Below are 15,766 nucleotides of genomic sequence, written 5' to 3' on the forward strand. Positions count from 1 at the left end.
AATAACATCGTGTTGTCTTCGTTTTTTGGGCAAACCCACCACAAAATCCATAGTGATCTCTTCCCACTTTCATTGACGAATCTTCAGTTGCTGCATCATTCCTCCAAGTTTCTGATGTTCCATCTTGACCTGCTGACAAGTCAGACACTTTGAGACATAACTCGCAACCTCACGTTTCATACAATTCCACCAATACCCTCTTTGTAAATCTTTAAACATTTTCGTACTCCTTGGGTGTATGGTGTACTTGGTTTTATGTGCTTCTTCTAACAGTTTTCCTTTCAACTCGGGATTGCTAGGAACCCAAAGTCGCTTTTTCATCCAAATACTTCCATCCTCTTTCATGGTAAATTGTGAGTTTCCTTGTTGAGCTAATAATCTAAACTTCTCGTATTGTGGATCCTCCTTCTGACCATCAATAATTCTAGTAAGGATCTCAGGAAGAACCACTAGATTTGATAATATGATGTTTCCTTTGTCGCCCTCACACGACTTCCAGTCAATAAATGCCTCCATTAAGTTCCATTGTTTACTCACTAAACTGGACAGTGTACCCTTGGTTTTGCAACTTAAAGAGTCAGCTACAACATTTGCTCTTCCAGGGTGATAGGAAATTGAAAAATCATAATCTTTTATAAATTTCAACCATCGTCGTTGCCGCATGTTTAACTCCTTCTGAGAAAAGAGATATTTAAGACTTTTATGATCTGTGAATACTTCAAACGTCTCCCTGTACAAGTAATATCGTCACATCTTTAAGGCAAAAACCATTGTTGCTAACTCAAGATCATGAGTTGGATAATTACGCTCATGGTTCTTAAGTTGGCGAGAAGCGTAAGCTATTACCTTCCCATTCTGCATCAGAATGCATCCCAATCTTGTTCCTGACGCATCAGAGTAGACTATAAAACCACCATGGCCTGTTGGTTACACTAAAACTGGAGCAGTTGTAAGTTTCTTCTTTAGTATCTGAAAACTCTCTTCATATTCATTCGTCCATTCAAATTTAATTTCTTTCCTTAGTAACTTGGTCATAAGCATGGCAATCCGTGAAAAATCCTGAATGAATCTTCTATAGTAACCGGTCAGACCAAGAAAACTTCTAATGTCACCGACATTCTTTGGTTGACTCCAACTCAATACAGCCTCAACCTTCATCGGGTCCACTGATACACCATCACGGGATATAACATGACCTAAAAACATGACCTTCTCCAGCCAAAATTCGTATTTAGAAAATTTTGCAAACAGTTTATGTTTTCTGAGAGTCTCCAATACTATTCTAAGATGATCTTTGTGTTGTTCTGCAGTCTCCGAATATATGAGAATGTCATCAATAAAGACGATCACAAAAGTATCCAGATAAGCGCGAAATAGCCTATTCATCATTTCCATAAATGTCGCAGGAGCATTCGTAAGTACGAAAGGCATTACTATAAATTCGTAGTGACCATACCTAGTCCGGAAAGTTGTCTTTGGAATATCTTCACTCCTAATCCGCAGTTGATGATATCCAGATCTGAGGTCAATCTTAGAAAACACCTTAGCTTCCTGCAATTGATCAAACAAATCCTCGATACGTGGTAGTGGATATTTGTTTTTAATTGTAGCCTGGTTCAGCAAACGATAGTCTATACAAAGTCTCATGGAACCATCTTTCTTTTTCACGAAAAGAACTGGCGCCCCCCAGGGTGATACACTTGGTCTGATAAAACCCTGTTCCATTAATTCTTGGAGTTGCTTCTTCAGTTCCTCTAACTTTGCCGGAGCCATGCGATATGGTGCTTTCGAAATGGGTGTAGTCCCAGGCACCAACTCAATTTGAAAATCTACCTCACGCCGTGGAGGTAATCCCTGCAATTCATCCGGAAATACATCTGGAAATTCTTACACCACTTCAAGTTCTTCTAAAGGAATGGATTTCGATTCACAAGAAAATATATTCACCAAAAATGCTCTGCATCCTTGCCTTAAATACTTTTGAACCTTTAATACAGATATAGTTTTAGAGGTTGCCACCCATCGTGAGAGTCGGAACTCAACTTTTTTATGCCCTGGTCTGTTCAAAATTACCTTCCCTTGGCGACATAAAATCTCAGCATAATGCTCAAATAACCAGTCCATTCCCAGTATAACATCAAACTCCGTCATATCGAGAATGATTAAGTCAACATTAAAGGTTTGTCCTTCTAACACAATAGCTACCTCAGGAATGAAATTTATGCATATGGAGTTATATCCTATAGGGTTGTACACATCCAAAGCATATCTTAGAGTTTCAGTATGTGCACCTAAATGTTTTGCAAACTCAATAGAGATGAATGAATGTGTGGCACCACAATCAAACAATACTAGTGCAGCATGACCACCGACCATTATTGTACCTTGCACCAATTCCGTGTTATCGAGTTCTTCTGCAGTAGTAGCGTAAACCCGTCCTGGTACTCGCTTTTGCACATTCGATGGAGGTTGTTGCGGTGCAGCCCCAACTTGTCTCTTCTGCATGTCAGCGGTCTTCTTACGGCACTGCCTAATATAGTGGCCCATTTTGCCATAGTATAAACATGTGCCGGTGTCCTGAGGACAAGGTTGCCCATTATGAGGCCGGTTGCATTTAGAACATGCTTTGTTTTGTCCCTGTTGTTGTGGAGGACGATCTCCACCCGCGATGTGTTGCTTCTTCTGTGGTGACTGATATTTCTTGCCACCAGTTTGTTGTTGTTGTGTGGAAAGTCCTCTTTTGCCTGACATGCCACCCTGATCCTTTCGGGATCGCTCCCATTCTTCGTTCAAGGTCGTGGCTGCTTCAATGGCCGAGGCAAAAGTAGATGGCATGCTAGTCATTACTTTTACTCGCAGCCCGTCTTTAAGACCATGGATGTACTTAATTGCCCGTGCTTTGTTATTTTCGAACAGGTTCGGGTAATATCGCTCCAAACTGCGAAAACGAGTAGTATACTCTAACATATTCATATTGGCCTGAGTCAGTTCCAGGAACTCCTGCTGCTTCCTATCTTGAGCATGTTGTGGAAAATAGGTTTCCAAAAAAACTTTCTGCGAACTGAACCATGCGAGCCGTATCCCACCATTTTTGTGCATCCCCGATCAATCAGTATGTACCAAAGTCTGTCTGTCTGTCGCCTGGAACAGGCAGAACTCTAAAGGCTCTCTCGATCTCGGCAATCCAATTGTCGGCACATTCTGGATCGGCTTCCCCAGAGAATGATGGCGGATTTAGCTTCAAAAACTTCTCATATGTCACGATTCTTGGGTCATGACGTGTACTCGTACTAGCGACCATCTCTGTCTGGACCCGCACTTGCGCATCTAAGGTCTGCGCTAAGTTGTTAAGGGTATCCATCATAAAATCCCTTTGTTCTTGCCACTTGTCGGGCAAGTCAGAACAGTTTTGCTTTCGGCGATACATCTTTCAGAAGTCTAGCAAAAATAACAGTATATGTCAATTTTTACAAGAGTTGTACTCATCGGGCTACACTACTTAGCATCATGCCCACAATACTAGCTAAAAATATATTCATAGATATATATATACTCACAAAACGCTTGTAGGGAGTGGCTCGACCTCGACGCTTGATGTATTGTTCCCGGCTCTGATACCATAACTGTAACGCCCCAAAAACTTAACCCAGAAACACCAAGATTTTTTTTTTATACAGCGGAATCATTTTATAACTCATGGTTAAATGAATGGAGAGATACAACTAAAAAGATCTTCAAACAATCGACACATTATTTATTTCACTTCAGTTCATGAACTTTATAAAAATATATTTACAAAGAACGAATCCCTGATGGCATATCAGTTACAAGTTGGCCACAGAACCAGTAGATCAAACAGATATCGAAACATCTCATGTAACCGCTTGTGGTGACTACTCGGGACCTCAGAATGTTAAAATAAAATAAGAATTAGACTACCACGTCTAAGCAAGAATTCTGTACTGATAATGCAAGTATATCATGAATCGAGTGTGTGGTATGAGTGTCATGGTGGATCTTTAGTGTATATCAAGACCAATAAGCACTATATAACAAAGATCTAAATTCATGTACATGAGCAGGTAAGCAATTATGTAACCATAACAACTATGACACATTAATATGCAAGTGAGCAGTTATTTAGCAATAACAAATATCCAGCGTTGATAAGCAGGTGAGGTATGCCACAGTCAATGTAATAACATGTACACTTTCAGATAACAATTTAATTACCTCGTATCCACCAAGTTAAGATGTTTAATTATCTCTCTCTAGTGTCTTCACTAGTTGTGACGCCTAACTCTTCTAAATGATGTTTAATTATCTTATCCCGTGAATACACACAGGCACATGTGACCATCTCAGAAGAGAACGTTCGGGGGTATATTATTTCAAGTAATTTATTAACCCGAACATTCTAACGGAGACTGAATCCCCAAGGGAGCGACCAACATCCGAGAAAATCTCCCAAGGGCTCAACTCAAGACAGGATGCATCCCTAACCTCTGCAGAAGATGTGAAACTATCACCTAGGACACATAGGTAGTCCTGGTCCCTAACTCCGAGGACGAGGACCCACGAGCCGCTTCACGCTCGACACCAAACACAAGTCTTCGAAGTCTTGTACCACCCACCCTCTCCAAGGTAGGTCTCAACTGAGTAATTGGGTTTCATTAATTTATTTATTTTCCCGAAGTTTAGAACATTTCCACAATTGCCATAACATTAAACCACATTCTTAGTAATACACACACACTCAAACATTGAGACCCAATTTCCTTGTCATGTGATATGTTCATTGTTCACCATATACTAAACATGAATACCCATCATAGGTATCTATCCGTTAAATATAACCCAGGTGCTCTGTTAATAAAAGTATCACATACTCCCACCTATTGTTCTAACTAAATAATCCCAACTAGATGTCTTTTAACAAAAACCATAACAAACCAGCTATCCTAAAATTTGTGTTAAACAATTTTCATCAGACAATTGTCCAATATAGATTGCAGTTAGGCGGAAAAAAAAATACATCGATATGGTGTAAAAGAAACAAGACAATTCATGCACAGAGATGCAATATACCATTGACAACGTGAGTGGAAGTCAAGCATGATCAGAAACTACTAGTCCTAAAGATAACCTTGCATGCAGTGTGAAATAATATACAGTTTTAATGTATTGTATGGATCACTCAGTATGGGATACGTAAGACTGTTCAAGCAAGATATAGTCCCTCAATGAAAATAGGTTTACTACTGTTTCCCTTTCATAATACATTTTTTTTCAAAAGAAAAATCCAAAATCTACAGCAACCCACGAAATTCTGGCTTATAAAACAAAAATGGAATCTGATACAACATATACAGATTTTAGTAAATCTGGAATCCGACGCAGGCAACAAGAATCCAGGTTTATTCAAGAAACTAAAGGAATCTATGTTAGGTTGTCCATATTGAATGGAAATCATCCGCCGACAGATTCAAGACACTCTGCATTCACATATTATTTAGAATCCAACGCAATAGGTTAAAAGAAATCAATCTAACCAACATCATATATGATCAAAAACCATTACGCCTAAGAGAAAAACAAAACAAATCTGAAACCCATCTGATTAAAAACATATACGATCAAGAAATCAATGTATTCCAGAGAATGAATCAAATCAAGAAAGAAATGACCCCCAAACCTTCTGATTTCAAGATTTAGGGCTTATCAAGAAAACCCCCAAATCGATTTGATTTGGGGATTTATGGTTTAGCAAGAAAACCCCCAAATCGATTTGATTTGGGGATTTATGGTTTAGGGTTAGGAACGAAAGCATCTTCCCTTCCCAATGATATTGTTACCCTTACCGGTAACCCCACGACACAGCGTTGGATTTTCCGACAACCAAGAACGGATTACAAATCTCGTACATGCGATAATAATCGGGGTTTCCCTTGACCGACCCAACCCCAACCTGATTCAGTCCACACCCAACATAATCAGAGACAGAATCCTACATTTCTTTTTCGACGACGGACGAAGAAGAACAAGGCTGACGACCGAGCTCAGGTACCTCCAAGATCGTGCTTCTTGTTGCACTCTGATACTGTAAAGGAAAAAGGAATGAGAGGCAAGAGGTGGGAAAAAAATACGGAAGGAGAGGTGCATGAGAGCCCAACCCTCTCCACCTACCTCCTTTATAGCGGCGACCCCGCCCTCGTCACCGATGAACTAGGAGAGTCGATTACAATGTTGTAACCCCTCCCATCCCCCGATCTCTGCTATCTGCACCCTTAGGCAAGAATCGTGCCCTAGGCACGATTCTTATGCTCGAATTTTAATTAAAAGGGGAACGGGTCCGGGTCCGAACCCGATAACCCACCATACCGGATCTACTCTAAAGTGGATCCGGGTCTGTAATAGGTTATGAACCCATTCCAACCGGTGAATTTTAAAGTGGATCCATTGACGTGGGTTCGAAAAGGCCCCACTTGGGCAAATTCTTAAGCGGATCCATTTGGGTCCAGGGTGAATTCGACCAAACTCATATGATTCGTACCTTATTGCCTACTCCATTTGGATCCAGTGAAGGAATCCAAAACCCAAATCTCCCTATTTTTCGTAGTTATTAAAATAAATAGCAATCAATCGAGTTTTAAAGAGTTATTATATTAATTTAATAAAAAATTAAATGATAATGTTTGAACAACTAAAAGTGAACCCTAGATCAGTAAGGAAAATGTGATCTCCAAGACTCCTGTCAAAGCAGCTCAACTCCCATTCAATCATCCTGGTAAAATGCTAATATCAAGAGTCAGTCTCAGCAAAGGATCTCTCCCCAAGTTACGCAAGTAAAGTTCCACACATAAAAGAGCATATTGGAATCAGAAACAGACATCACACTTAGTTAAGACAATTTATATCTATCACAAGTATTTCAGAGAGCATAATCAAACATGTATGTATATCTAAGTGCAAAAAATAAAGTTGTACAAGTAAAGTTGTACAAGTAGGATTTATGTTTCACTTGATTAACCCATTGCAGATATGCGCAGTTCGATTACATCGAGACAAATGATATCAACCAGGGGTCTATTATTCTTTGGGTAATTTAATACCCCGATTGACTATCTGAATCATATCCCTAAAAGGACGGTGTAATGATTGAGAGATAACCCCTAAGGGCTGATATAACATGATGCATCCAACTTCTGTAGAAGGTTCAAGACCTACCCTCATAGTACAAAATTTTGGATAGACCGGGTCTCCTAACTCTATGGAAAGAGAACCATCGAGCCATTGCCGCTCGTAGCATAATATTAAATGTTGTATATTTCAACAATAATAACCTAATAAAATTTGCACTATCTACCCTCTCTAAGGTAGCCCAACATTGGATGAGTATCCATTTTTTTTATATCTGTCTCTCTTGGGCAATCCAGGGTTTCGAGAATCCAAGTACCACAATGAGGTACACACAATACCTGCTCGTAAGGCAAGAGTGCAAACTGTATGAAAGAGGCAGTCAAACAACTACATTTTTATTTAGTACGTTCAAATCACACATCTAGTGAGCTCGTGGTGCATTTAAACCATCGAGTGTCGGAATCAAGCCCCACTGCATTTAAACCAACTGGACATTTTATTAAGTTTGTCTACATGAAACTTATTAAATTATATGTTTTGGGTGTACCCATGGTACACCACAGGTCAGTGTTGACCACAAACCCAGTTTCGGGCCAATCACACAGGTGCACACAGTATATCACTGAATCACAGTACTAAATTTGCATGTCACAATACCGAATGTCATAAGTGCTAGTGTGGCACCACTAGGGTTATGCGGAACCTTTTTAACCTATGCATTAACATGACCCTACAAGAAATCAATGTAGTGCAATTCATAAAAAACATACATTTAATGGAAAGTGGTCCGTGAAGACCCAGTCATGTCACTCCATTGCAAAGCATATCTCATTTGCAAATGAAATAAGTATCACATTTGTTATTTTATGTATTTTGCAAAGTTCTTCAGAGAAATTAATCATTCATTCTGGGCATAAAGATGTAACTATGCAATTTTTGCAAAAATGCACCCTCATACATTATTTCACATTAAATAACAACCAAAATTATCAAATTTTCATTTTTCTTTGAATTGCTGACAAGAACAGATATCCCTGATATGTATTTAACTAAAGTTTGTGAATTCAAGCATTCACCAACCACCTATAACTAAGGAGCATTTGTTTTTTATCCATTTTTTTAATCTTGTGAATGAAATATTTGATATATATATGGTACGGAATGTTGGGCTGCCAAGAGACATCATATTCAAAAAATGAGTGTAGCTGAGATGCGTATGCTGAGATGGATGTGTGGAAATACAATAAAAGATAAGATTCGGAACGAGGAGATACGTAAGAAGGTAGGTGTTGCACCCATTGAAAATAAGATGAGAGAGAATCGTTTACGGTGGTTTGGACATATTCGGCGAAGGCCTAATGATGCTCCAGTTAGAAGGATGGAGAAATGGGAAAATATATTAGTTAAAAGAGGTTGGGGTAGGCCTAGGAAGACATGGATGGAGGTGATAGGAAAGGATATGAATGCTTTGAACCTCACCGAGGACATGACATTGGATAGAAATGATTGGAGAAGGATTCATGTGGAAGACCCAGAATGATTTTCTTTTTTGGTTCATATCGCCGACCCCAATTGTTTTGGGATGAAGGCGTAGTTGTTGTTTGTTGTTGTGTATATATATATATATATATATATATATATATATATATATATATATATATATATATATATATATATATATATATATATATATATATATAATGTGTGTGTGTGTGTGTTGGCTAGGTTACAACAGACCATTTCTGGTCTGATCGCCCGCCCGCCAAGGATGCATGTAGTATGTCATCCATCGCTATCTACCCTTTTATTTTTTGATATATATACACATTTGCATTATGTTTTTTTTTTCACAGGATTGTAGTAGAGCTGCGCCAGGCCTGCAGCCCCCTGCCACCAAGGCTGTGTCTCACCAACAGAGTGGCACACCCTACTGGTCGCCCGGGTCCAAGCAAGGCGAGCTGGGTTTGGCAAACCCCAGCCTGCTGCAATCTTTTGGGTGCAGCAGCTGCTGCCTACCGCTCGACATAGCAGATTGATTCTGATGTATTCAGCAGGACAATAGCAGCTTGCGGTACTCACGATGGCAGTCGGCTAGGGTTGGCAGACCCAACTGGCCTGTTATCCCTTTTGTTAACTAGCAGAGTTAGGCAGACCCCTAATGGCTATACTGTTGTGCCCTGAGGGTTGAAACAACGTCATACATCAGGTGACGTTGCACTAATAGATCCAATCTGAGAGGCAACAACAGCTCGTGACTGGGGCCAAACTGACCCCAGCCGACTGTGCTCAGCAAGGAGCGGGTTGCCCTATTGTGCACAGTGGCAGCCTGCCACACGCATGACAGGGCAGCAGGCTGAGGTTTGGGAGACCCCATTCTGATGTGCCTTGTATAGGCGACGCGGAGCAGCAGCACCAGCAGGGTGCAACACGCCCTTTTGTGCCAGCTGCACTCGGTTCAGGGCCAGTAGACCCTAGGTCACACCATGTCAGACTGACCAGAATGGTCAGATCTGATAGGTGATGCCAAAACATCCTAGAATGAGGGTTGGGGTCAAACTGACCCTGCCTGTCCTCAGTTACACCCACACACCCTGACATTCTCTCTTTTTTGTTTTTCTTTTGTACTATTTGAATCACATGCATATATTGCGAGATTCGATCGCACACAATATGCCGTCGATCTCACCAAGGAAGGTGGATCAACATACATATTGAAGTGTGGTCCAGCATGATCCTACATGCTGGCCCATTACTCACGCATGTTGGTAAAAGATGTGGTCCAGCATGATCCTACACGATGGCCCATTACTCACGCATGTTGGTAAAAGACCCTACCTCAAAGTACAAATAGTGATTGAATATGATCTTAGCCGTGTACATAGCTCCAACCAAGTCCACTGAGCTGCAACAATGGAATTCCTGCCTCAGCTGTGTGGGTATGGGAGAGAGGAGAAGTGAGAGAGAGAGAGAGAGAATTGTTGGATAGAGAAAGGGGATTCAGAGAGTTATAGAAAGAGGGAGAGAATTGGAAGGAGGGAGGGGTGCCACCCTCCTTCCCTTCTCGGTGTTTCATCACACAAGTCTTGTTCCTTTTATTTCCTTCTTTTCTTTCTCTTTTTTATCTTCCTTTATTTATTTATTTCATTTTCGATTTTTGAACACTTAACATATAGAGAGAAGCGGGGGTCAATCCACCCTTCCTAGGCAAGTGGGTTCGGGGGGGGGGGGGGGGGGGGGGGGGGAGAGGGTGGGGGGTGCAACCCACACTTGCTTCATTTACTAACATTTCATTCCTTTTTCAATTGTGAATAGGTTTAGGTAAGTATTTACACTAATATAGGGTTTTAGGAAATTAAGTATTCATACCATTTTAGAAAATTTAATACATTTAACAAGGTAGGTGGGTCACACAGGGGGGCGAGCCACCCTACCTTTCCATTTCCTTGCTTTTATCTTTATTAATCTGATTTTAATTCCCATCTTTCGTTTTTGGATTAGGATCCAAATTGGACCCAGTTAAAAAATTTTACCACTCCATATCCAGTCTTGGGCTGGATTTTGGATCCATATGAGATTCATACCCAAACACTAGATCCAATTACTTTTGATATTGGATCTCGGATCAACCCAAGATACAGATCTAATTTTGACCCAAATATAATTTTAACTACAGATTCGAATTTCAACTTTTAAATTCCTTGAAACCATTAGTTTCACTCGAGATGATGATTTTTTTGAATAAGGATAATCCTAAAATTTTTGAATAAATTTTTAATTAATAATATACAAAATTTGCAGATCTTACATCTTTTCCTCAAAGGAATTTTGTCCTCAAAATTTCGTACAAGTCTATTCAAACAAAAGGGGGTACTTCTCTTGCATTCTCGCTTCAAGTTCCCATGTGCACTATTCGATGACATGGTATTGTCATCCTACCTGGACCAGAGGAATAGTCTTGGTCTTCAAGACTTGTGCCTTTTTGTCTAAGATTTATACCGATCTTTCCTCCATTATCAAGTCTTCACATACATCTACATCCTCATACTGGATTATGTGCGATGAATCAAGTACATACTTTTGCAGCATAGAAGCATGAAAGACGTTGTGTATCTATGAATACTGGAAAGGTACTGCCACTTTGTGTGTCGTCTCGCCAATATGTTCATGTACCAAGAATGGTTTGACATATCTGAGACTCAACTTTCCTTTTTTTTCAAATCAAAAAACACTTTTGGTAGGAGATATCCTAACAAAGATGAAATCTCTCACTTTAAAATTGAGTTTCCTATGCCGCTTGTCCGTGTAGCTCTTCAATCGACTATGGGCGAGACACAACCTATCCATGATCATTTGTACCTGTTGCGTGTAGTGTTGCAGCACCATCGGTGGTTCCAATGTTATCTCGTCAACCTCATCCCAGTAAATCGGGGATCGATATGATCATATTCATATAAGGCTTCGTAGGGTGTCATCCTGATACTTGCATAGTAGCTATTATTGTAAGCGAACTTCGTCAATATTACATGCGCATCTCAATCACCCTTTCGGTCGAGAACACATGCTTGCAATATATCTTCTAGCGTTTGAATACGATACTGAATTTGAGCTTAGTGCCCAATGACTTCTGCAATTGTCCCAAAAAATGTAAGGTGAAGCAAGGATCCTGATCTATTATAATCGAAACAGGCAGTGTTTTAAAACTCGTTGACTCGGCTCGGCCCTCCAGCGAGTCAACCCGGCAAGGCAAACTCGGTTTGCCAAAACTCGGGCTTGACTCGGGACTGACTCGGGCGAGTTCTGGGATGTTTGAAATTTGATTTTTGAGTTTCAAATTACAGCTTCGAAATATATAAGTACATATATTTTAACAAAGGTTACCCCCAGATTTTGTATAAAAAAGAAAATAAAAATCATTTAAAGATAAAAAATCATTTAAATCTGTAGCGAAGAGACGAAGGAACATGAGAACCGAGAGAGAGAGAGAGATGTCGGTTGAGAGACTCGTTCTCCTTCATTAGGGCTAATCTCTATGTTAAATAGAGAGAGGCCAAACTAACAAATTACATACAAGTCCCTTATTAAACAAGAAATATCAAAATAACCTATGTTTAAGAAAACTTAAACTTAAACCTCTTAATCTCAACACTCCCCCTCAAGCTAGAGCATAGATATCAACCATGCTCAGCTTGTCACTTCATTTTGAGAAATTTGGTCTAGCAAGAGGCTTAGTAAACATATCTGCAACTTGGTCCTCCGACTTTAGATATTTGGTAGTGATATAACCAGCTTGAATCATATCTCTTACATAGTGGCAATCAACTTCAATATGCTTTGTCCTCTCATGAAAGACCAGATTGTTCGCTATATATGTGGCAGCCTTGTTATCACACATCATGGTCATAGGAAAGGAAACCTTCACCTGAAGATCATTTAGAGCAGTACGAACCCACATTAATTCAGCAGTTGTTTGGGCCATAGCCCTATATTTTGATTCTGCACTCGACCTAGCAACCACATTTTGCTTCTTACTTCTCCATGAAATTAGGTTATCTCCCAAAAACACACAGAATCCTGTGGTAGATTTTCTATCCACTATAGATCCTGCATAATCAGCATCTGAGTAAGCCACTATCCCCAAGGTTCCACCTTTCTTGAATAATAACCCTTTTCTAGGAGAGGATTTTAAATACCGAAAAATCATTATAGCGGCATCCCAGTTTACCTCTGTTGGTTTGTCCATAAATTGGCTAACTTTGCTTACTGTTAAAACAATGTCAGGCCCGGTCACAGTTACATATAGTAGCTTCCCTACTAGAGACCGATAGCTTTTGCTATCAACCGGTTTCAACCCTTCTTCAAACAACTGAACTTTATGGTCCATGGAAATATTTGTTGGTTTAGCTCTCAACATTCCAGTTTCCTTTAATAAGTCAAGAACATACTTCTGTTGAGACAAAACCATCCATTCATGGCTCCTGGCAACTTCTATACCCAGAAAATATCTAAGTGAACCAAAATCTTTTGTAACAAAGTGTTTTTGAAGATGAGCCTTTGTAGCTTCAATATCTTTCACATCATCTCCTGTAAGAATGATGTCATCCACATATACCACCATCACAACTATGTCTGAGTTAGTTTTCTTGATAAATAATGTATGATCTGCCGTCGACCTATTAAAGCCAAAATTTGACATTACTTCAAACAACTTTTGAAACCATGCACGCGGACTTTGTTTCAATCCATATATCATCTTTCTCAATCTACACACCTTCTGACACCCCCCCCCCTCAACCTCGAATCCAGGAGATCGTTGCATGTAAACTGTCTCAGAGAGATCCCCATATAGAAATGCATTTTTCACATCTAATTGACACAATCTTCAACCATGATGAACAACTACTGAGAGAACAAGATGAATGGTGCCCATCCGTGCAACAAGAGAAAAAGTTTCAAAGAAATCAATACCATAAGTCTGAGTATACCATTTTTGCTACTAATCTGGCCTTGTACTTTATTGTATATACCCATTTGCATCCAACAATGTCAGCATCCACTGGGGAATCAACTAGATCCCATGTATGCTGAGACAATAAAGCATCAATTTCTTCTTGCATAGCCAGCTTCCACCTGTTATCTAGCTCTGCCTGTTGATAGTTCAGAGGAATAGTTTCAGCAGATAAGGCTGACAAAAAAGCTTTCATCTGATTTCCAATTCTAACATCAGACACAAAGTTAGATATGGGATATAAGGTACATTGTTGTTTCCCCTTCCGTAGAGCGATTGGCCTGTTATCATCATCATGAAGATCATTGTTGTCAATAGTACTTACCTCAGGAGAAGAAGAAGATGAAGGCACTAGAGGTGGTGGAGCTCTATGCACATATGCCAATGGAAGATTATGAAATCGTGAAGAAGATGAAGTTTGGTTCGGTAAAGAGGGCACAGATTCCAACGAAAAATGAGGTATAGGTAATGGAAAAGACTCAGCTAGAGCAACTTGCATCTGGGAACCTGTACTAGAGTAATATGGAATGGATTCCAAGAAAGATACATTCGCACTGACATACTCTCGGCGAGAAATTGGATCATAACATCGATATCCCTTTTGATTTTTTGGATAACCTATAAATATGCATTTTGTAGCTTGAGCAACTAATTTATCATGATCAAAGCCAAGTTTGTGTACAAAACAAACACATCCAAATATTTTAGGTGAGAAAGAGAAGAGTGGGACATTAGGTTTTAGGATAAGTAATGGAATTTGATCTCTCACAGAGGATGAAGGCATGCGGTTGATCAGATAACAAGCAATGATAACTGCATCACCCCAATATACCGCAGGAACATTGGATTGTATCATAAGGGTCTGTGCGACATCAAGCAGGTGCCTGTGTTTTCGCTCAGCCACACCATTTTGTTGAGATGAATAGGCATAGGTAGTTTAGGGTTAAATGTCATGATCTTGGTAGAATTGTAACAGGGCTTTTGATTTAAACTCAAGAGCATTATCAGTGCGAACAATCTTGACAACAGATTCAAACTGAGTTTTTATTTCAAGAATTAAGGATTTGATAATACTTGAAACTTCAGATCTTTCTTTTATTAAAAACACCCACGATAACTTAGAAAAATCATCATCAATAACAAGATAATATCGACACTGAGTCATAATAGGAATCTTACTAGGACCCCATACATCTGCATGAAGAAGTTCAAAAACTTTATGACTGGACTGACTCTGACTCGAAGGAAACGAACTTCGATGATGCTTGCCCAACTGACATGCTTCACACCGAAACAATGTAGTATAAGGAATTTGAGGAAAGACATAACGAAGCTTTGACAATGAAGGATGACCGAGACGACGATGCCACTGAACAGAACTGGATGAGTGTTCCACTACAACATAAACATTACCCACTAGATGATGTAGGTAGTAGACTCCATTTTCTTCATAGCCTCCACCAATCTTCTTCCCCGTCAGCAAATCCTGAAAATGACAACTCATCGGATCAAATATCACTCTACAGTTTAGTTCTTTGGTAAGACGACTAACAGAGAGTAAACTTTGAGGAAATAAGGGAGCATGAAGAACATTTTTCAACTGTAAGAAGGAGGATATAGAAATATTTCTCTGACCAACAACTGGTGAGGAACTCCCATCGGCTAATAAGACTCCTCGATGACCAGTAATATCCTTTAGATCTGAAAAGTAAAGCGAATTTCCACACAAGTGTTTGGATGCACCAGAGTCAATAATCCACTTACTATCATTTAAATGAAGATAATTCCCAGTTGAGTAGGCCACACCAACTACAGAAGAGGAGAAGCTCGAAGGGCGAAGAGCTATCAGATCATCATATTCTGCTCGACTGAGGGTGATATTGTCACTTGCAGAGGTATTATCACGTGCATTTGCTAGTGTAGTAACATTTGTTTTTGGAGCATTTGACTTTGATGAAGGAGTTGACCGGCCATGCTTATCCCAGCAACGATCTTCTAAATGTCCAGATTTTCCACAGAATGTACATTGAAGTTTTTCTCTCCCTCCCATACCTCTGCCACGACCTCATCCTCTGATATTCAGAATATTTCCACGCCCATAACCAGATGGGACAGCTAAAG

General features: G+C 39.8%; 2 protein-coding genes across 2 annotated transcripts in view; both read right to left on the minus strand.

The window, feature by feature from the left end:
• The window catches only part of LOC149818822 (Pentatricopeptide repeat (PPR) superfamily protein), an 86,390-nt gene that overhangs the window by 40,860 nt on the left and 29,764 nt on the right, over window positions 1-15,766 (minus strand). The gene's annotated exons all lie outside the window — the stretch shown is intronic.
• On the minus strand, window positions 70-516 carry LOC149818823 (uncharacterized). The gene has a single exon (XM_089986300.1). The coding sequence runs from the start codon at window positions 514-516 to the stop codon at window positions 70-72; it is 447 nt and encodes a 148-aa protein (XP_089842426.1).

Source organism: Nuphar pumila, chromosome 13, assembly GCF_984573655.1.
Source record: "Nuphar pumila chromosome 13, dmNupPumi1.hap1.1, whole genome shotgun sequence".
Lineage (NCBI taxonomy): Eukaryota > Viridiplantae > Streptophyta > Magnoliopsida > Nymphaeales > Nymphaeaceae > Nuphar > Nuphar pumila.

Coding starts and splice junctions, on each gene's coding strand:
- LOC149818823 (XM_089986300.1), bottom strand. CDS start 516: ATGGAGGCATTTATTGACTGGAAGTCGTGTGAGGGCGACAAAGGAAAC.